The 22,806-nt window shown below is 35.9% G+C and overlaps 1 protein-coding gene across 1 annotated transcript in view; it reads right to left on the bottom strand.

Moving 5' to 3' along the window:
- Nucleotides 1-338: 338 nt before the first annotated feature.
- LOC125233605 overlaps nucleotides 339-22,806 on the bottom strand; it is a 34,625-nt gene continuing 12,157 nt past the window's right edge. Inside the window, exons 2-4 of the mRNA XM_048139667.1 lie at nucleotides 9,089-9,213; nucleotides 6,421-6,528; nucleotides 339-2,473 (exon numbers count right to left, since the gene is read on the bottom strand). Of these exons, the coding sequence (XP_047995624.1) occupies nucleotides 2,328-2,473; nucleotides 6,421-6,528; nucleotides 9,089-9,107 (273 nt within the window). The 5' untranslated portion in view covers nucleotides 9,108-9,213 and the 3' untranslated portion in view covers nucleotides 339-2,327. The remainder of the gene's footprint in view (nucleotides 2,474-6,420; nucleotides 6,529-9,088; nucleotides 9,214-22,806) is intronic.

The following is a 22,806-nucleotide window of genomic DNA, read 5'->3' on the forward strand; positions in this document are numbered from 1 at the left end:
TATACATTTTGGTATTCTCGCTTAAATTATGTATACCTTTTGAATTTGTTATTCAAGTTGATAAGTGTTTCACCTCTTAGAACACAAATACCTACGTTGTCCGAATCATTACAATTTCGCAATGGATATACGGGAGTCAAATTTATAGCTCTTTAAGATACACGATTCGCCCCAAAATGATCTTCTTTGATCTCACAAAAAAATGAATTTCGTATAATACATTATTTTATTCATGTCAAATGCAAAAACATCAAACATACTAGTGATCTATAAGTGTTCCTGTTTTTCCTTTAGATAAACCTATTAGGATATGAAAATAATAAAATTGTACATCGTATTTCCAAATCTTTATTTCTTTCTAGAAAATAAATACACGAATCATACATTGGTCATTATATACCTTATTTCAAGTTACCTTGTTGTATTTTACATTTGTTTTGCTTAGGTCTATAAACATGTATTTCAATAAGTATAATATACTGGGTATTTTGAAGGTTTTGGCACATTATTAGTATTTTGTACTTAACAAACAGAGAAAACGTAAGGTTACGAACAACGACAATCAATACTGGGTGATTTTGTTAAAATATTCATATATACAAATCCTACAAAATCTCAAAAAAAAAAATCCGGAAATAGAAGAAATTAATGGTAATTCTGAAACGAACAATAAACATAACTGTAATCTCTGGTTATCACTCTTCTGTATAAGTGCGACAGTCTCAAAACCAAAGGTCAAATATAGCAATTTTCATATCATTACCATCGGAAATTGACAAACCATATAAATATTTAAAATTATTTTGACATCGGCAGCATGGCCCCAAAAACACCCGGTATAACATTTAACATTTAAAATCAGTATTAAAAGTAACTTTCATTAAAACATTTGCCATTGAATTATAAAATGTAAACAATTATGTCGATAAGTTTAAATTGGTTTGTATAATAAGTTGGTGCCTCGACAACAACGAACAAATTGAATAGTAGAATTCACGACTATAAACTTTCAAGGCCCTCTTTATAAAACAGACTTATTCAACTTTAGTTCATTTTCTTTAACTTATTGTTATTCAATGAGTATTGTTTTAACACTGAATACGATTCTAGCGATAACGAAGACAAAAGAATGTACCTGGTCTAATCTGATTGAGCCTGTTCGGAAAGAGAAGAGTCGTGAAATGTATGGGCTGCATTAAGTTCTAGGGCTGATCTTTTTCCGCACAAACTTTAATATCATGTTTGAGTCACGTATCTAATATCAGTATAGGTACAGTCGACTACAAAGAGATGTATTCACTTTTTCACCTTATTACAATGCAATAACGTGAAAAAATGTGTGCATTTGATACCTATACGAGTAATAACGTAATAAAACCGTGTAATGAAACAATATTTTTAGTTTTTGTCGAGCTTCACAGTAAAAAAAGTACTTAATTTTCGTTAAGTGTACATTATAAATCAATTACTTTAATTATAACTTAAGAGACAGTGTTGTACGGTGGGTGACAGTGGTCACGCCGATGATTTACTATTTAAATAACGCAAAAATATCTGACTCTTATCTTATGGCTCTACAAACAACTTTGTGTCGTAAATAGGTATTTTTGCGGCCTTCGCAAGAGTACCATATTACAAATAAAAACTTTTGCCTCACTATTATTGACCCATTTTTGATGCGCATGCAAAACCTACTAAAATGGCGGCGAATACTTTATGACCCTCATAACTTTTTATGACTTTCGTTCCACTGATTTCTTGATTTACCATTTTCAACAGCATTAAGTCGAGTACTAATCTCTATCACAGTACAATCCAATCTTTAAAATCCATCTTTTGATCAAGTCTAACATTTACTACTTATCGTTATATATTTACACGCCTTTCGATGTTCGACAAATCGAATAGCTTTAGGGCGCTATTTGAGACTGTTTCGACGACTCATGTCGTCATGTCCATGTTATTTTTTACTACACGGTTGCAATTTCAGTAATTGTCGTAAAGATAAGTCGAATTAACCCCCTGTTTCATTTACAGTAACCGTCCGTCTAAGTCTAAACGTTACATAGACACACCATCAAAAATAAATCTAGGACTCTGCGACACGTAAAACTACACAATCACGCATTGATGTATACTTCGTCGTCCTTGACGGGATAGTCCTTAGGCGGTAGTTTAAAGCTGTCCCTGAGATAGGAGAAGCGGTGGAAGTTGTAGTAGTACTCCTTGCCGTCGGGGGAGTACTGTGGGTAGAGGGTGTAGTGGGGGAAGCCGAGGTCGGCCAGGGAGTCCGAGAGCGCGTGGCGCGCGAACTCCTGCTTGTATCGTCATGAGTGCTCGCGGTGCGCGCGCCGCTTGGAGCACTTCTCGCAGAGGATGTAGCAGAGCGCGATCACGATGAGCACGGCTATCGCTATCGCCATGCCTATGCTCACCCAGATGATTTCCTCGTTGATGCCACTTGTTGATTTACCTGAATAAATAAATATGAATAAATACCACAGCTGACATAGCTCACAAAGTACATAATAATGACGGGGAGGGACCGGATATGTAAAAAATAACTGGCTGAGTTAAGTATGCGCTAATTTTCACTAAATATTTTTAAATTTGGTTAGGTACCTAAATCATTTTATTTTCATTTTGCAATACGTAAATAGGTGTACCGTCAGGTACGGCTTTATTGCAGACCTTGAACATCAGTGGTTTATATAAATACTAAACTTGGTACGATTACGGTGTTTTTATATTGCAATTTTTGCTCGTAAAAATACCGTCGTCGAATTTTTAAACGCGTGCGAAGAGAGTTCAGCGAGTTATTTCCCGCAAGGTAAATTTAGTGACGTTACACAAGATCGCAAAGTTATTAAGACCTGCCTCAGTTAATAAATTTAAGCTACGGAAGTATTTTGTATTTACCTCTATATATTATACAGTTACCCTGAACACAGAGGGTACCTACCAAAAATAAATTAACGTGCTTGATTCGGATGTTGATAAAGGTAAAGGAAATTTAAATAATAATGAACCGTTTATGAGTTTTCGAAGGATTTTGTTCGCCAAAAATGTACGAAAATGAATCACAAAGAAAAGGTAACCGATGAAATTCGTGCGTATTTCTGAAGCTAATAGAGCTAAATGGGGCCGCATTCATTATTTAGGATCTTCGAATATAAAGAAGGTGTTATGGTTCAACGACGCGGGGAAAGTGGTTTTTCATTAGCTTCTGTGCTTCAACGCACTTCACTCAAGTACTTTATGACTTTACTAGCGACCCGCCCTGCCTCCGCACGGGTTTTATACATATAAACATTCCTCTTGAATCATTTTATCTATTAAAGTACGCATCAATTCATTATAGGTACGTTGCGTTTCAAAGATCTATCATAATCATTATCATCATCATCAAGATCTGAGCATGCATAGGGACAGATAGACAGCGGTAAGCGACTTTATTTTATTCTATGTACTTAGTGATGAGGTGAATGTACATGTAATGTACCTACCTAATCATCAGAAGGTAGGTACTGTAATAAAAAGTGATAAACCATAAACGTCGTCTATGACTAAACCAAAAAGCTTTTAATATCAAGGTAAAATACAAATGTACCAACATTACCAACACCCTGTTAATAAGAAAAGTTAACAGCCAACTTAAAATTGAATTAAGGACCCAAAATGAGAAATAACCTTTTTTGATGTAGTCCCTATTCATAAATTAAGTTTTTTGTTATTAAAACTTTTTGAAATTAACTGGAAACCCCAAACTGAGAAACTTTGTTGGCCGCTGCAGAGAATTTTGTAAAAAGGGCCTCATTTTAAACTCGTTAGCATCTGATGTTTCATGTTAGAAGTTTCAATTTTTTTAAACTGAGTCTGGATTATATAATGTAGATATTCGTTTAAAAAAATATGGTTGTATTTTTGGTGTTGTACTCGTAGTGTAAATAAAATATGTTTAAATCTTATACATATGTTTACAACTAGTAGGCTTTGTTGTTTTTTCTTTCGTGTATGATATCTATTACATTTTATAATCTTATGTATAGGTACAGTCAACAACACAGCCGTGAATACACACAAAGTGCCAAAAGTATGTATACACACCTTTATGTACGGGCAATAAAGTTCTGTATACATATTTTCGACACTTTGTATTCACAGCTGTGTTGTTGGCTGTACGTTATAGAATCTGTAGGCACTTACTTTGTCAGTACATGGAATGTGATGTATTTAATACATTTGTTTTATCTAATCTTTTGATTTCTCTTTATAAATATAAAATAAGTAATATTTTTGGCCAATAGCACGAATCGCGATTTTTTGTTGATTAGGTACTTTATGATTATTCAATTGTTATATTGTGTAGGTATAACAATTATATTTCTTTGAAAATGCCATTTTATATTTCGGTGCGACACTTAATACATCCTTAAACAAAAATATATCCTTATTAAAGGAGAAACCTCTTCGTCAAGACGTCACTATATTAGCTTTGTAATCCGACACTTGAAGCTTCGAGCCATCGTTCTATATTACTTCGCTGCCGCGGCTCTCTCCGTTTGACACTCAATTAATGGCTCGCGTCTCGTAGACTTTCTTATTACTTGCCCGTTATTGTTTATGGATTACATTGCACCTACTCTACTTATGTACCTAAAAAGCGTTTAACTATTTTTTAAAGTAAGTACCTGACGTTAACATATGTACCAACTCGTACAGTACCTAAACTAGTCCGCCACTTTACGAGTATATTTATAAAACCGTAAAATCGTCTATATTTCTTTCAACCCCTTAATTGCTACGAGTGGCGTTGAAATTTGTGCAGTTTCATGAGCTCTGTGCTCTTCCGGGAATACAAACGTGAGTTTATGTATGTATTTGTGTCCTAGATATATCTTAGGGTTTAGTTTTAAAGGTACACCCACATGCAGTGGCTGTTATATAACTGCCAGTGTGGGAGCACCACAACGTTACAAATAGTTTAAACAGCAAATCCAAACACTATAATAAAGTATTCTTTACGCACACCACATTGTAAATTAGGCAGGTTTATAAATTTAGACTTGAATTTAATTCTACTAACATACCTATTCGTAGATACCGAACTACCTACCTATTTTTAAAAATATTTACATGTCATGAATAACATAAACACAGCGGCAGCGTTGTTCCAAGACTGCTTCATTTAGTTTGTTAATTAAATGACTGTGGCTTTGCGTAACATTTGCATAATCCACTATCAGTTTCTTGATTATACGTTTGCTTAGGCTCGCTTAAGTAAATGTTATAGTTCTAGCCTAAGCGAGTCAGCCTCACAAGGGGACAAGTGGAGTATATAAATGTTCTCGGGTTTAGCTTCGCTTATCCTATGTTAATATTTGAGAATATAACAAGGGCTTACTACTACTACAATTGCTTTTTTTTTTTATACTACGTCGGTGGCAAACAAGTATACGGCCCGCCTGATGTAAAGCGGTCACCGTAACCTATGGACGCCTGCAACTCAAACAGTGTCACATGCGCGTTGCCACCCCATTAGAAACTTGTACATTCCCTTTTGCTGTGTTAAGTACACAGCAAAAAGGAGTGTACAAGTTCTAAGGAGGGTTCGGGTTGCCGACGACTCAAAGCACAACCATATTTTTAAAATATGTTTTCTGAAAACTGTGCCGAATTTTGAAAGAAGTTATCGTTGTTATAAATCTTCAGTTACATGTTACTATAAAAGGTAACATGGTAAATATCACGTCATAAACATTTTAACCTTCAGAACATTCCAGAATAAAATATTTTTCATTAGCTGAAGCCATGAAGTTTTCACTTAAATAAAACTAGTACAACAATACAAACGTCCTCACGTCAGCTGCACGCTTTGCAGAACGCTCTTCCGCTGTCCCACATTAAGCTGCACGAGACAGAGGGCAAGAGTTTCTTTGTCATCGAAATCGCACAGTGTAAGTCGTACTTGAGTTTACAATATACATGTATTGCATTCTGCATTCATGTTCTGAGACAATGCACGTAAGATCATTATCGCACCTTTTAAACTGGCATTGTAAAGATTACTTTTCTTACCACAATCAACGCCACCATTCCTGTCCGCTTCTATTTGTCTCAGAAAAGTTAAAACTATTGACCTCCGTTGTTATTAAAGTAGCTGCTGACCACCACTTCTGTCCGCTCGCACTGGTTCCGAACTACTTGTTGATTCATTTTGGCTTTGCTCATGTTGCAGTAGCCGTCAACCTTGTCAGCCGGTTCACTGGCGCTGGTTGCTATCACCAACTCCACCAATTCTGTACGCTCCCTCTTTTTCCCAACATACTAGTCGACTTTAGTAAGATCTTGGAAACTTGCAGTAGCCGCCTACTCGCGACCAACCCTACCACTAGGATACGAATATGCTGGAATATTTACCACTGCTCTTGTTGGAGTACCCCCCAACCTTGCCGGCCACTCGCGCCGACACACCCGCGCTGGTCGCCACCACCAACACCACCACCCCCGTTCGCGCACTCACACCACCTACGAACAAATAAAGCATGAGTTATCAGGTTCTAACCTCCAAAATCCCGGCGTACCTACTTGTATTTAAGTAATTACAGATTAAATTAAAGTTTTGAATTCTTATAGAAATAAAAGAAAGTTCCAAATCCAAAATTGGAAAAATTGGTCTGGGTCTTACGATATAAGTATTTATATTATGGTTTTGCATGCCTAGAGGGCCAACAGGCATGAAGCGTCATGAGATATCCTTCCATCCGAATTTCTGACAGAAATTCTTATAAAATGGACCTTATTGCATAAAAAGCATAACCCTCTCAACAGGCAACTAAAACACATTTTCGATTTCCAGTAAAATATATATTAATTTTCATGGAAGCAGATGTTGAAAACTATTAACACATGGATAGTGAAATATCGGGTATTCACAATGGCAACGAACGTGATTTCAAATAGTTGCTTAATTAAAATGCGTATTGCGCTTTTAAAAACATTGTCTTTTGTTTCATGTAATTAATTTGAAAATATAATAGTTCATGTAATAACTGTACCACGTTACTTATTAATATAATATATATAACATATTTTATTTTGCAGTGTAACGCTTAAAATATGTTTGACGCTATTAGGCACGTACAAAGAAAAAACCCACACCATTTGCTTAAGTACATCACAAGCTTGAAACCCTATCTTATTGCAAACTTGGTAGCTCATTATGAATTATGAGGGACATTCAAGTTTATATCTAATAAAGAGTAATATTCCAAGTTTTATACCATACGTAATCTACCTAAAATATAGCAATGTACCTAAATATACAGATGAAGTGCGAAAATGGTTCCCTTCGGAAACGTTCGTATTTGTCATGCTAGTTCAGTCAATGTCAGTACATCTTGTACTGAGACTGACTGAAATAGCATGACACGTTCGTACGTTTCCGTAACAACACGAAGGCAAATCTTTTCGCACTACATCTGTAACTAGAACCTGCTATAGTATCAAAGACGATTAGACTGATATTGCCTCATTGCCTCGGCGAATCATGCTTCCAATTTTATCACTTATCCATTTGGATAAGACATCTGTCACTGTCATACTAACATACTTGCGAAAGCGTGACGGATACTTTATCTACGTAGACAAGTGATAAAATTGGAAGCATAATACGCTGGCAGGGCTAATATCCAAACTCTAGAGCTTCTAAGGATTATTAGTTTTGAAAGAAATCTAACTTCACAGTAGTTAATTTAGAATTATGCTGGGAATTGAAGATTATTTCCAACTCTTTACGATGTAAACCAATTATCAATTATCTTCGGAATTTTGTTCAGTAATCCTCTAATTACTGAACAAAATTCCGAGTTGTCATAAAATAATATTTAACTGCCGGAACACGCCTTTAATATTATTGTGGTCCCTTTTTGCATATAATTTAGGAGGCTTATTTACATTTCAAAACATCACATTATTTAGTATTTAAGTTTGTGGTTCTCTGTCACACTTGTTACGAAAAAGGGTAACGCAGAGAGATCAATATCAGATCGAGATGATTTATTAAATCGGAATGCGCTTCCAGTGAGGTTAACTGAAGCCGTAATGTCGCTTTCGGAACGGCTTAATGTCAGATGCTAACGACTTTTGTATAAAAATACCGTTTTTCTTCACAAGCCTGCAAGCGACTCGAACTCTTAACGATCAACGTTAATTTATAAATATGGAAATACAACTTCGTCTAAGAAGTGTGGAGTTCAAATTACTCAAGTATGAAGAGAAAAAAATCCTTTGTAACAAAGTAAGATTATGCACAGTCACACACTGTCAACGCAACTATTTAATGGAAAAATTCTAGTAGGTATTTCTATAAAAATATAAATAATTTTTTGCATTAAAGTTTACCCGTCTTATTTTTAATAAAATAATTGTCTCAACTTCATTAAAATCGGATACTTACAAAATTCCACCATAAAGTGCCAAAATTGAACAACAAACAAACTTCCTGTAGAGTTATTGAAGAAAGTTTAGAAAACTGTTTAGACGGAAGGTCCAACTTGTACAGTTTTATTTGTTACACTCGTGCCATTTTGACAGCAAGAGTTAATTGAGTGTGTAACTTTGAAGGACTTGAAACATAAAGCTGAACGATTTATCTTATGTTCCAAGAGAACTCTAGCCCGAATGACATCAATATATATAGGTGTATGATGGAGCATTACATGAAACAGTTTACCGATACCGTTGTCTCGTACAAAAGCTAAATTCTGCAAATTAGCTGGTAGAAAAGGTCCTTTTTTTAAGACAGTGTATAGAATTATACATATAAATGATCGCCTGCTTTATACGCCGAATAAAAAAATCGCAACACATGAAATATAATGCGTTTGTATGGGACAGCCCATGGCATGCTCCTGATGTAAGCTTATTAAAGTTTGGGCGTGTATTTTGTGGATAATTTGTTCGTGCCTACGTGAGCGATAGGCATGAACACATGCTGATTAGGGAGTTATTCAATAATTACTTTAAAGTAGTCAAATCAACAAAGTTATTTGGTTCGTAAGTATTAGTTCGTAAACACTATACTTACTTATCACGATTCTCATCATGATGGATATGTTGCCGTTCCTTTTCTTAAATTCTCCTTTCAAGCTATTTTTCAGACACTGCAAGACGCTCTCTTCTTAAGCAGATTCATTTTCTGAACCCCCATTTCTGTAAAAAAAATATAAAATTCAAACAATGTACCTATCAGAAAAATGTAACGCTAAGTATAATGCGTTCGCGAATTAATCTTTCCTGTGGAATGAAATTGAAAACCCGGAAAATATACATTTCTGGGAGGCTGTATTTTTTAGCAGCCGTGTTATTGCATGCGTTATGAAGAACATTGCCTAAGGAGAACCAGTAGGCTGGAGGTTTTTGACATGAAATGCCATACTTATTGCATGCCATTTAGCTGCGTACAAACAAAGTGCAAGGTGGTGAAATGAATCGCACACATTGCGCTCGGTGTACTTAGCTAATGTCCACTAATGTCAACTCACTGTGTCAAATGTTCATAATGGGATATCTAATGGGGTTCAAAACAGCCACTTAGATACCACTTGCACACACACTACTGCATGGTGCCGTAGCCGAATGGCACTTCTGCGACGCGAAATGAAAACGAAACGCCGCGAAAGGTAGTCTGGCTCTGTCACGCCAATACGCAAGAGCGATAGAGATAAATATCTACGAGCGTTTCGTTTCGTGAGCATTTGTGCCATTCGGCTACGTACCCTGGTGTTTGTGTAGGTGATAAAGATCTGTGCAATTATCTACAAAGTATTAGATGTCACAGTCAGGTTTGTTGCCACGATTGTTTTGTAAATAAACGACCGTGTAGGACACAATATTTTAATGCATCTTTTGATACCCGTCGTTGAGTCGATTGGATCATGCTAAGCTAAGTTGGCAATGATGTTGACAGCCTCGTCGGGTCAAATGTTACTTTAAACGTCAAACTTTGATGATCTAAATCTGAATCTTTGATTTTGAAACGGGCTACCAAAATCATTGCCTCTTAGCTTGGTCAGACTCGAACGCTAAAAGCGACAACAACAGCAGGCTTATCCGCGATATACTCCAGCCACTGCCGAGTATCGCGGCTCCGTCATAAATTACGCAGTTACGGCCCAAATCTCATATTTTTCCGGTTGAAAGAGCACGTGTCCTCGGCTCCGCTTTACCACTTTTTTTTGCACAACTTGGAACGTGATAGGAATATTACTATGCGAGTTATATACCTTAGATTTTGCAGAATGAGGCTTTATTTGCAATCAAATATGAAACCGAAGGTCTAATTAGATAAAATGCGAGTACGACCCTGAAAGCGGAAAAAAATAAATTGGATTTCCCTTTTATTTTAGAGTAAACGGCGTATACTTTTTTCTGCTTGTTATAAAAGGTTACACGTTTGATCTGTATTTATTATGTTTATTATCTATTAAAGTATTACAACAAAGTTATGCCTTCAGGTGTTATCCAATATTTTTTCTCCTACGACAAAAGTTATTTACTTTCTGCGGTCTACGGCGCGCCGTAGCACTTGATGACAATATTGTGACGATTTCTACAGTTATTTACATAATTACTTGTCGATTTCCGTCTCTAGAAACCATTTATACTGTAAGTAGGTACACATTAACATTACATTACATTTTAATGTATATGTATAATAATATTCCTCATTAAATTAAATTTAATCCCCGCGGGAAATAATTTTCAGACGGAACACGAACACGTGTACGCACTAAATAAAATCAAAGCACTTTTGTAAATAATCTAACAAGCGAGCGACAAATACAAAGTTATACTTAATGTTGAAACACGCTTTGTTCATTGTGTAGCGAGTCTGCAACTGTCTCGTACAAAATATTTACTTGTTGGAATCGTGAATTTTTTGCTTATTTACGGGTTTCGCTCGTATCCCGTTCATTATGTGCTCGTTTTGTTAGAAAGAGAATTATGGTGTTGTTTTTATCTACCCGTATTGTTCCGTAGACCTCTATATGAGTACCAGAGGTCGAACGGAGTTATTTTCCTTATAATTTGACAAGTGTGACGTTATATTATAAGGCAAACAGCTCACTTTTTCCGCGCTCTAATAAGTAAGTATCTAGTTAGTATGTAGTTACTTATATACGAGATATTATGGACAGGCCTGACCAGAAATATATGACTGTTGTCAAGAGGGCCCTGTTGTTCTGATGTACTGTCACCGCGTACAGTGCAGTATAGTATGAAGAAAAGTTCTAATGAAATTGTCCAACATGGCGCGTAGTCATATATTTCTGGTCAGGCTTTCTTTATGCTATGCCAGCAGTTTGTTCAAAAGTCCGTCTCTTACATTGCGTCAAAAATTTGATGAACGATTAGCGATTGGATCCCTATCGTAACTAGAGAAAAATTTTGATATTTGTAAAGTTAGAATCAGGCCGGCAGTCAGTTGTTTGCAACCGTGTGAAGTAAACGGAACCAACAAGAATTCGATCCAGCCATTCGTTAGCAGTGGCGTTCTCCACTTGAAGTTGGATGTAGCGAATAATCAAACAAATGGAAAACATTTACTAAAAGGAAATACCTACGGTTGGGCCGACGCTATTGTTGATCTCTAAGCTATAAAAGCGGAATCAGGTAGAGATTGGTTTTATATCGGTGTTTCAGAGAGGCTGAAAGTTTTGATTATGTTAAGGTAGGGAAAGCAGCGCGGCTACATGTATTTGCTGCAGATATAACTGACACCACTGCATATAAATTTGTTGATTGGGATTCAGCTAAAGCAGGTTGTGTTTATTACAATGTCAATTATGTCCAGTTTATTACAATTGTAATATTCTTTATAAATAAATAAAAACATTCAGAAATTCTATTATTAAGTAGATGAGATCTGCATACAAATAGTAAGTTGGTTTTGGTTTATGCAGGGGTGCAAATCGATTCGTTAATTGCACGTCCAACAAAAACATCTAACCAACAAGTCGTGTGCTTGTTTTTGACGTTGGTATTCAGGCGGTGAGCTTAAGGAAGATAAATAACGACACTAATTGGGTATTTCTCAGACTTTCCCAGCTTACTTGGTTATTCCAAACATGTCAAGAAATAGGTTAATATTGTTACGATAAGTAAACATCGGCTACTCGGCTATTTTGAAATTATTACCATCAATGATCATGAAGCGTAAATGTAACATATTTTTAACCCCCGACGCAAAAACTACGGAGTGTTATACGTTTGAGTTGTCTGTCGGTCTTTTTGTCTGTGTGTCTGTGGCATCGTAGCTCCTGAATGGATGAAGCGATTTAGATTTAGTTTTTTTTGTTTGAAAGCTGAGTTAGTCAGGAATATTCTTAGCCATGTTTCATCAAAATTAGTCTACTAGGTCGCGGTCGGAGTTAGGTTATTACATACTGTCTCAACGTGGCTCTTACATATTTAGTATTTCTTTCATAAAAATAATTGGTCAAAATAATTACTGATTGCTATACCTACTACCCAAATTATTTATTTGGTTCCTCAAGTGTAAGAGAGCCTCTACGCTTCGGCTTCACGCACGCCTCCCAAAGAACCACAACACAATTGTTCCGTGATTGGAAACACTTCAAATAAATCGGTTTGTATATATATATCTGGATCAAGTTATTTATAATTCAGCTAATCCATGCTAATATTATAAATGGGAAAGTGTGTATGTCTGTTTGTTTTTCCGTCTTTCACAACAAAAAGGAGCGACGAATTGACGTGATTTTTTAAATGGAGATAGTTGAAGGGATGGAGAGTGACATAGGCTACTTTTTGTCTCTTTCTAACCCGAGCGAAGCCGCGGGCAAAAGCTAGTGGTCTATAAAGTGTGTCGTGTGGGTAAATCTTACTTACACATTAACCGTCAACCGTAACCACGTCCGTACAAAGAGTTGTCACGTAGCCATGCTTTCCCCGCAGGCGAACTTAATGACGGCCATTCTCTTTATATGGCCTCTGTTAGTGTTACTACCTGCTGCGCTACGGATCCTTAACTTTTAAGATTACAGGGCACTTAAGAACGCTATTATACTTATTTTATTTTCTTCCCAAATTGTAACACAGAAATAGGCGCTTTAGATAAGAAGGCACATTTAGTTACCTCATAGAAAGACTAGAAACTAATGTACAAAGTTATTTTAGTACACGTTCTTTGAGAATCAGTGTCTGAGACTCTCTAGCGATGAAAAAAGCCGGAAAATTCCCGTTTTTTCCATTTCCTTTGGTTTTTTTCAGAAATTTATGGAAAAAAACCGCGAATGTTTCGGCTCTTATTAAAAAAAAAAAAAAAACATGAAATATGAAAGAAATTTGTCATTGTTTGGACGGACACATACCAGATATAGAAATCGGTTATTGCCCGAACGATTTTATAAATTAATCTTTATTCGGACGAATTTGCACCTACAAACGGAAGTCGGTGTAGCCGACGACATGGAAGCAGAAATGACTGAAATACAGACGGTCAACCAAATCTTGGCACTAAAAATGGCGCGAAATTCGAATTTTCTATGGGAATTAATCCTTCGCCCTTACATTTTCAATAATTTTTTAAGTGTCGTCGATAATTCCGCCAACTTCAAGGTTTAAGAAGGCACGCGGTAGTGACGCCGTTTATGAAGACAATTCGCCGGTGAGTCCTATATTTTTCAAATTAACCGCCTTTTTTACTGCCAAGGTCAGTTGACCGTCAGTACATGATGAGAGTGAGAGTGATTAATAGAATACTAATTTTAATAATGTATTTGTTTTTTTCTTAAAAAACCCGAAAAATACCGAAAAAAACGAAAAATTCATAAACTTCGGGAAAAATCATTTGATTTTTTCCAGTTTTTTCAACGCTATCTGAGAGGTTTATTTATATCAGCTTTTCTTTTAAAACCCCCAGTCTTCGTTAGTACATTACATATATTAAACAAATATTAATAGGATAAAATACATGCTAGATAACGAATTGCAATTAATCCAAACATGACAAATAGGCGGATCGGACATCCGATAAGTTAAACCGCAGCGCAGGACACACGTCCAACGAAATATTATCAGTAGTTATGACTCCCCGTTGTAAATTAACGTGATGTACTTGTAAGGCACATTTATCCAAATATAAACTGTAAATTAACGAAATATAGGTAAATTACCTAAACCAGAAGCACAAGCCCCATAGCCGAATGGCTACGGGGCCTGTACTGCACGGGAAGCATGGTCGCGCGATAGACGATAAAATATCAAGCCGTCCCTATCGCACTTACAAATAGTGCGATAGGGACGGCCTGCTATTTTATCGTCTATCGCGCGACCATGCTTCCCGTGCTGGTAACAATCAATTTTTAACAGGGTTTTCATTCGTTACTTTTAATTTGAGTGTATTTTCAATGCGTAGAACTTTTCAAAGGTTCGATTGAACAAAATCTGGTCACAGATGTAAAGACTTACAACCAAGTTATTTCCGAAATTAGCCATTATCGTTACTGGAAGTACCCCAATCACTTTCCTGTTAGTGTGGCACCGTAAAATACACAATAAAATACGTGCATTCAGAAGTAAAGAAAAATCAAGTACTGTCGTAAAGTTTTATTGGCCTAGGGGCCAACGGAACACCCTACACTACACCCTACTACAGCTGAATCAACACTAGGTATGTTATGAGTGGATGAACCCGTAAATAGGTAAGTACATGATGTTACTAGATTTTAGCGTTAGGTATCTAAACATTTTTGTGAGAGACAAACAATCTAAATATTGAGTAGACTTGAAAAACGAGTACCTATGCTAGTATTAAGTAGGTAAGTTAGTAAGTTAACATATTAGTTAGGCAGATGCCTATTTCCGCTTGGCCACCCGGGTCACAGCTGCTGAGGTCGAAATTATCTCTCATATGAGTAATCTATACAAGGACATATTAGTGATATTTTAATATGTATTAATATAGATACAAAAAATATATCAAATAAGTAGATTTATTTGGTGCAGTATTAAAAGTCAAGACTAAATTCATCCTCAATTTACAGGAATAACGCACAGGATTATTACAATATTTCGTGCTCGATTTTATTGAACGTAGTCCGGCAGCAACGTGACAGTGTTAACAAAACAGCCCACCGAAAACGAAGATTTCTATTGAATTTCATCGGCACGCTTTTTATTACTTGTCTGAATTTATTTTCTCCATCTTTTTCTATTAGAAACTGGCAGGAGATGTGAGCGAGCGAATATTAAATAGTAAATGCTAAATGCATTCACAGACATGCTCACAACTTTCCTTTTTAATTTACACAAACGATTTTATATTTAATCCAGTCTAACTTTCTTATTTATTTCATATTTGAGTGCATCCGTGTTAGATAACTTTGAATTTTCTTTGTGTTTCGCCTTTGTGGATTTATTGATTGGAAAACTTTTCATCTTTGCACAATGCTTTGAATCTGGGGATGGACACAAACATGCTGGAGGGTAAATGAGTATTCTGAGGGGAATTGAAGTTCAGGGAACTTATAATATAAATAAAATATTAGTCAGACGACTTGAGGCATAATGAATTTTATATACCTACTCGTAGTTACCTACATGGATGCAGATGCACTCTCTCACCACTCACTGAATTTCCTCCATTTTACATGTCGGAGAACCACCAAAACGTCATAACTAGAGGTAACAATTTTCTATTATCGGTGTTTATAACTTTAGGTAATAAAGGTATAGTATGTAAAAATAATGGATATTTCAATTTTGCATCTATCGACAGCTAATAGCTAAATGAAATCTCACGGGCATAATATTAAAAAATTGTATAAATATTTTTATAAGACCTTCCCTAGTAACGACTAGTATTTAAGTAGTAGTAAATATTTTAATGGATCTCTCCAGATGTGTCAGTTATTGTTACTTATAGCCTGAGGTTCCGCATTATACCTGTCATTTGTATGACTTATTGCATAAATTTATTTGCTGTGGGAATGTAGATTTCCTATTTGCATTTAGATTTAGTGGCAATATAGTTGCAGTTTAAATGGTGTAATATGGACGTTTACGTAATACCTTCCGTGACATTTTATAGCCGGGAAGAGGTTTCGTATCTCCACATGACATTTTATCACTAAGTTACTTTGTATTAAAAACTTAGCTACAATGTGAGCTGAAGTTACTGAAATGTGGAAATTCAGTTTTTAACTGCCTAAATTATTGTGTGTGAATAGTTATTTGTTACACAAGAGTACAAAATTGTATTTTAACGCCGAGTGTGGAATTGAAAAACGAGCAAGCCAAAGGATTATATAGTTGAACCACGAGCGAAGCGAGTGGTTCGAGAATAGAATCCTGAACTTGCGAGTTTTTCAACACACGAGAAGTAAAATACATTTGCACTCGTGTGTAACACAAAACTTTTCCCCTCACTATAGCGAGGAAAGTACAACGCAATAATATGAATATGAATATGAATATGGATAAAATGCGTTTTTACCCGCTGGTATTAAAGGACAAAACACGTGTTTCCGAGCTAGTGAGGGGAAATAGTTATTTGTTATACAAGGGGGCAAAGTTGTATTTTAACGCCGAGTGTGAAATTGAAAAACGAGCAAGTGAAAGGATTCTATAGTTGAACCACGAGCGAAGCGAGTGGTTCGAGAATAGAATCCTGAACTTGCGAGTTTTTTAACACACGAGAAGTAAAATACATTTGCACCCGAGTGTAACACAAAACTTTTCCCCTCACTATAGCGAGGAAACTACAACGCAAAAAATGCGTTTATCAATGCTTCCAGTAGTTCCACAGGTGGTAAATCATCTTTATTACTAGATTCACCTACTTTTATCAATTTTATAGCAGTTAATTTGACTTTATTCAAGGTCAAATTATCCCACTAGACCCACTAGTGGATAAAACGCGTTTTTACCCGCTGGTATTAAAGGACAAAACACGTGTTTCCGAGCCAGTGAGGGGAAAAATATATTTCTTGTTAGTACAATTTGTCTTTCAAACTAGAATGGATGTAATTAATGCCTCGCAACTCGCAAATAATCACAACATATCAGGATCACAAATGCCTATAATTAGGGGAAGGTTGCGATCATTGGACCAGCGCTTTGATTGGACCACTTAAATAAATATTTCATAATCTAATCGTGATAGATGGAATCCAGTAAGGTACAAGGTGACCTTAGGCCTCACCTTCCCGGAAAAGAGTGACGCGTCCAAGTGTGTTTCGAGCGCTGTTGAAGTTAAATTACGCGAAGGAATAAAATCACGAAAGTATAAATACATTGGCAATTGAATTTGTTTGTTGACGTATATTGCTTAAATATTTATTAATGAGTAATTTAAAACAACAGTTTCCAGGCATTTGTTTTCTCTATTTTTTAATATTTTTATTTGTGATGTGATATGTAATAGTTTTTTCTTGCGTATTGTCTATTTGCGCACGGGTGAATAATAATTTAAAAAAAGTTGCCATGATTGGACCGGTCCGATGATAGAACCCACAGGTGGTCCATTGATAGCAACCTTCCCCTAACCATTAATGTCGACCGTCTAAAGGATGAAATATCATGGGTTGTTAGGACAAAATAACAATTTTTTGCCGAATCACAATATTTATAAGTAGGTAGTAGGCAAATTACGAAGTGTATCTTGTCTTTTATTACCAATTTATCATTATTCTCGTTTCAAATTTCCAATAACGGGGGTCAAATGTTACGTACTCCTGAGTTATTTGTTAGGTTCCGATATAACGGGAAAATTAAAAACAATGTTCGTTGAATCGAGAGCATCTTTAAATGAGAATACATGCAGCATGTGATTTTTATAACCAGCAATATTTAAAAAGGTTGTCATATAACTCATATAAAAAAAAACCTAATTTTCTATAAATCATGGACTACAAGAATCGCCCTATCGTGTGGTGGTTGTGATATTCGATGTTTTGTTGTTTTACATAGCTAGCTGAACATAATAATATTGCCGGCATTACAGCCTTTAAAGGATGACAAAATATAACGCACTACATCTGTATCTAATTAGGTCGGGGCGGTAGGTAGATCATGTTTCAATACCTACACCGAGAGCGCTGGGAGCTTTGATTACCTACCGTCACTACCGTGGGCTCAATAACAGGTTGTTTTGCAGAAAAAGTAAAAATAGTTCGGCTCGCTTTGATCAAGGGCTTAGCGCCCGCGCCGCACGCATCACGACTCGTTGGGTTTTAATGCCAGCCTATAAAATAGAACTTCTGAAAATATTATTCGTTATACTTTTTAAGGCACAAATGAAATATATGTACAATTTTTACCTGTAACCTACATGCATGGTTGTGTTTTTGTTTCACAAAACACAAAAAAATATCAAAAAACTAGCACACCGTTTTATGTTTTTATTATTAATTAGGAACTATAGAAATGACGATGAGTAATGCCCTTTTAATAAATATTTTTTGTATAATCCCAAACATTGTTATATTGGTGAGCAATAAAGAATATTTGTATTTGTATTGTATTGAACTTTGCGTGTTTAATGTACCGCAAATAAAATCACTTATACAAAAGTTTGAATTACTGTTCAAGTTATTTATAATACCGTAGCTATCGTTTCTTATCCTATCCATAAAGTTCGAACACTAACGCGACTTTCCAAAGACGTTCCATTAAAACTACCGCGAACTATTTCAATCACGTTCACGTCCAAGCCGTTTTAAAGCTGGAGTATGAACCGGCTCGGCTATCCGTCCGACTAAATTAGCCTACGTAACTCGCGCAACTTCAGAAAACGAATAGCAAAGCTTTATTCCCTGTTTTATTTAAACGTTTAAACTTTTTACTCTTAAAGAATAATAAAAAAAAAATAATAAAAATGGTTTATTCATTAACTTCAGAACTTAACAATATACATGATGGTGTCTCTTTTTAAGTATACAAGATACCTGTGTCAAGAGACACCGCTCTTCCTTACTGGGTTGCTAACTAACGATAACAAACATAAGTTATTAAAAGTAAACAAGAAAATAACATTTTGATTTGAAAATTAAAAATTAATTAGTGTAACAATCTAACATTACAGAGATCATGCATAGTAATTAAAAGAAGAAAGCACTAGATTAGTTTTAAGAGCCACTCGGGAGTGAGCGCGCGCGCGCGGTTGTGTGTGTGTGTGTGTGTGTGAGAGAGAGAGTGTGTGTGTGTGTGTGTGTGTGTGTGTGTGTGTGTGTGTGTGTGTGTGTGTGTGAGAGAGAGAGAGAGTGTGTGTGTGTGTGTGTGAGAGAAAGAGTGCGTGAAGTATATGTTAACATGCGAGTAAAAATTGTATAAATAATTAAATATTCAGTTTCGATAGGAGCTAGATGATTTTAACTAACAAGTCTTCTATCTCTGCATAGGTTTTAGTTTTAAGCCAGTTTAGTGTTTTATTTTTACATTCTTTATAAGAAAAGGGGTACAGGTCAGTGTCATTATCCAAATGATTATATAATTTAGCAGATAGAGCGATATACTGCCTCCTAGCAAAAGCAGACTTTGTTATTGGAGTGGGGATAACATTACGTTTCTTTTTCCTTGTGGACCTGGTTAACGTATCCACTTTACAATATTTAGTACTTTTGTGTCTTCGAAGAGTCACATTCCACACATACAGTTTTCTCACCGATAGAAGGTCACTAATTTCGTACAGCTTGTCGGTAGGGAACCTGTATGGTTTAAGGTACATGACCTTGAGCAACGCTCGTTGAGCTCTCTCTAATTGGAGAAATTTGGTTTTAGTGGCTCCACCCCAGATTGAGATGCAATATGTAAGAACAGATTGCGCTAAACAAGTATAAATTTGATTGAGAAGAGTTTTGGTCGCAATGTGTCTTAGATTTTTAAAAGTCCATATAAGCTTACGAGTACGTGACATGATCAGTTCTGTGTGTGCATGCCATGTTAGTCGCTGGTCTATCATAATGCCCAGGTACTTAACAACATCAACTTTAGTGATAGGTGAGCAAGAAGAGCAGTTAGTTTGACTTAAGTCATTACAGTTGTGGATCCTGATTGTGTACATATGGGGTGGTTGTGTTCTTATATATTTTGAAAAACATATATAGTTTGATTTGTCGGTGTTTAGGGTGAGAAGATTTGACTGGAGCCAGCGGGAAATTTTGGCTAGTCCGAGTTCCGCAACTCTACGTACTTCATCCCAGGTATCTCCATAAAAAACAACCGCTGTGTCATCAGCATAAGCAATAATAGACCCTTGATCGATGTGCAGATTACAAAGTTCATTCATGTATATTAGAAAGAGCGTGGGCCCTAATACACTGCCCTGTGGAACTCCGTAGGTTAAATCACATTCATCACTTACATGTTTGTCTATTTTAACTCTCTGCTTGCGATTCCCGAGATAGTCTTTTAATAACAAAAGTGGAGTTCCTCTGATGCCAATCAATTCCAATGTCTTTATAAGAGTGGGTACAGATACCGTGTCGAAGGCCTTTTTCAAGTCAAGAAACGCAGTGAGACACTTTTTATTTTTATCAACAGTTTCAACTATTTTAGAGGTTAGAGATATGATCGCATCTTCGGTAGAGCAACCTTTTCTAAAACCGAATTGATTAGGAGCTAAAATATTGTACTTGTTTATATAGTTTATAAGTCTAGTGTTAATAAGTTTTTCTAGAATTTTTGTTAAAGCCGGTAATACAGAAATTGGCCTATAGTTCGACACTAAGTTTCTGTTCCCACTCTTATAAACAGGAGTTATGATGGCTTGCTTCAGAGGGTCAGGAAATATGCCATATTTAAAACATATATTTGCTAAGTGTGTGATGATGGGGACCATGATAGCACTGGCAAGCTTTAGGTATTTAGTGGGGATGTTATCCCAGCCAGGGGCGCTATTTGATTTAAGGTTGGAGATGATGAGATAAACCTCATTGGGATTGGTGTCAAAAAGTACAAAGGAATTAACATTAGTACTTATGTGGTTGGCGTGATTATTTGTTATAGAGTAGTTACTATTGGATTTGATAGATTCGGCTAGTGATTTACCGACGTCTGAAAAATATTGATTAATAGAATTAATAGATGATTGAGGAGAAGTTGCACAACTATCAAGCAATTGCAGACTGTCATTTTTGGTTTGTTTTCTGTGAGTAATTTTATTTATTTCTTTCCACAGATTCCTTGAATTTTTACTTGCTTTATTTAAATTATCTTTGTCGTACTTGCGTTTAAGTTTTTTAATTAAGCCATTGCAATGATTTCTATACCTCCTGTACGTAATTTGTAGTGTGACATTGTCTGGGTCTAGGCGCAGTTTCCTTTGCATATTATTCCTATTCCGGATGCATCGTAGGATTCCCAATGTAATCCACGGCTTAATAATACGATTTTTGCGCGGAACTAAGGTCGTAGTTGTATTTATTTCGAGGCATTGTTTCAATTTGCTAATGATGGCATCAGTAAGACTATTCGGGTTATTAATGTTTAATAAGAAAGCTAGGTTCTCTTTCGATAGGCTAGCCACAGCATTTTCGAGATTAGTGATCGTTCTAATCTTAGGTGTTGGTAAAGGCATCCGATAACTGCCCATGTTTAGTAAAACCATGGCATGGTCTGTGATTGTTGTGTCCAAAATTAAGATATCAAGCCTCGAGTTTTCAATGTCAGACTTGATCATTACGTGATCAAGACATGACTTGCCTCTTGTGGGCAATATATGGCCTGGGAGTATGCCATGCATAGCCAACATATTAAGATAATTTAGCCTGTTTGTGTTTTCGTAAGTCTGATCAGTAGGTTTAGGAACGAGGTTTATGTTTATGTCTCCCGTGATTATGATATTTTTAAACGCTTTAATACATTGCAGGTATTGGTTTAGGGAATCTATGAATTTATCGGCATTATTATTATTTGACGGTGATCTGTAGATACCAAGTATCTTTGTGTCTGCCAAGGTTATTTCAAGACACGACGCATGTGTTAGATTAATTTCGTTGACATTAGCTTTAAGAGAGTTTTTCACATAGGCAACGACTCCATCATTTTGATTTAGGTGATGCGTGGTGAAGAATGTTTGATAATTATTTAAACACGGTATGGGTTTTTCATTGCTTAATCTACATTCACTTAAGACAATAATATCAATATTAAATTTTAGTTGTGATAAAGTGACTGATAGGTTGTCAAAATTACATAAAATACTCCGAATGTTTTGAGTTATAATGGTGAGGTCCGAAGGATTAAAATTAATATGTTGCGTAACCTCATCATATTTGCATTCAGCCGACTGAGCAATAAGGAGATTATCTATCTGATCTATTGTTATTAGTGTGTCATCCATAATTAAAAGTATATATATCAGAATGGGTACCAAGCGCTAGGGTTCGTGAGATATAATGGATATGATAGGAATTATATTTTATATAAAGTTGTTTTGAAATGTGTGAGTAGGTGTGTTTGATTGTGGTGTGTGGTTGGTTAAGATTTAATGTGAAAGAGTATAAGTTGTAAGTGGCTGCTTTACATGATCTAATTTTATAATACAAGAATAATACTTCATTACATTCTTTTTGTTGTAGAATTGAAAATACTAAATAAATTAATGCGCCAAGAGCACAGCTTAAAATACTAATACAGACATAGTAGGTGTGACTGGTGTGAGAAAAAGACACTGTTAGTCAGGTTTTCAAAAATAAACTCTGGACTTGGGCTTCATTTTGTATGTGTATAGCACGTGACGTTGAGTTCTTTCTTACAAATACTTTACCAAACGAGGTC

Source organism: Leguminivora glycinivorella, chromosome 14, assembly GCF_023078275.1.
Source record: "Leguminivora glycinivorella isolate SPB_JAAS2020 chromosome 14, LegGlyc_1.1, whole genome shotgun sequence".
Classification (NCBI taxonomy): Eukaryota; Metazoa; Arthropoda; class Insecta; order Lepidoptera; family Tortricidae; genus Leguminivora; species Leguminivora glycinivorella.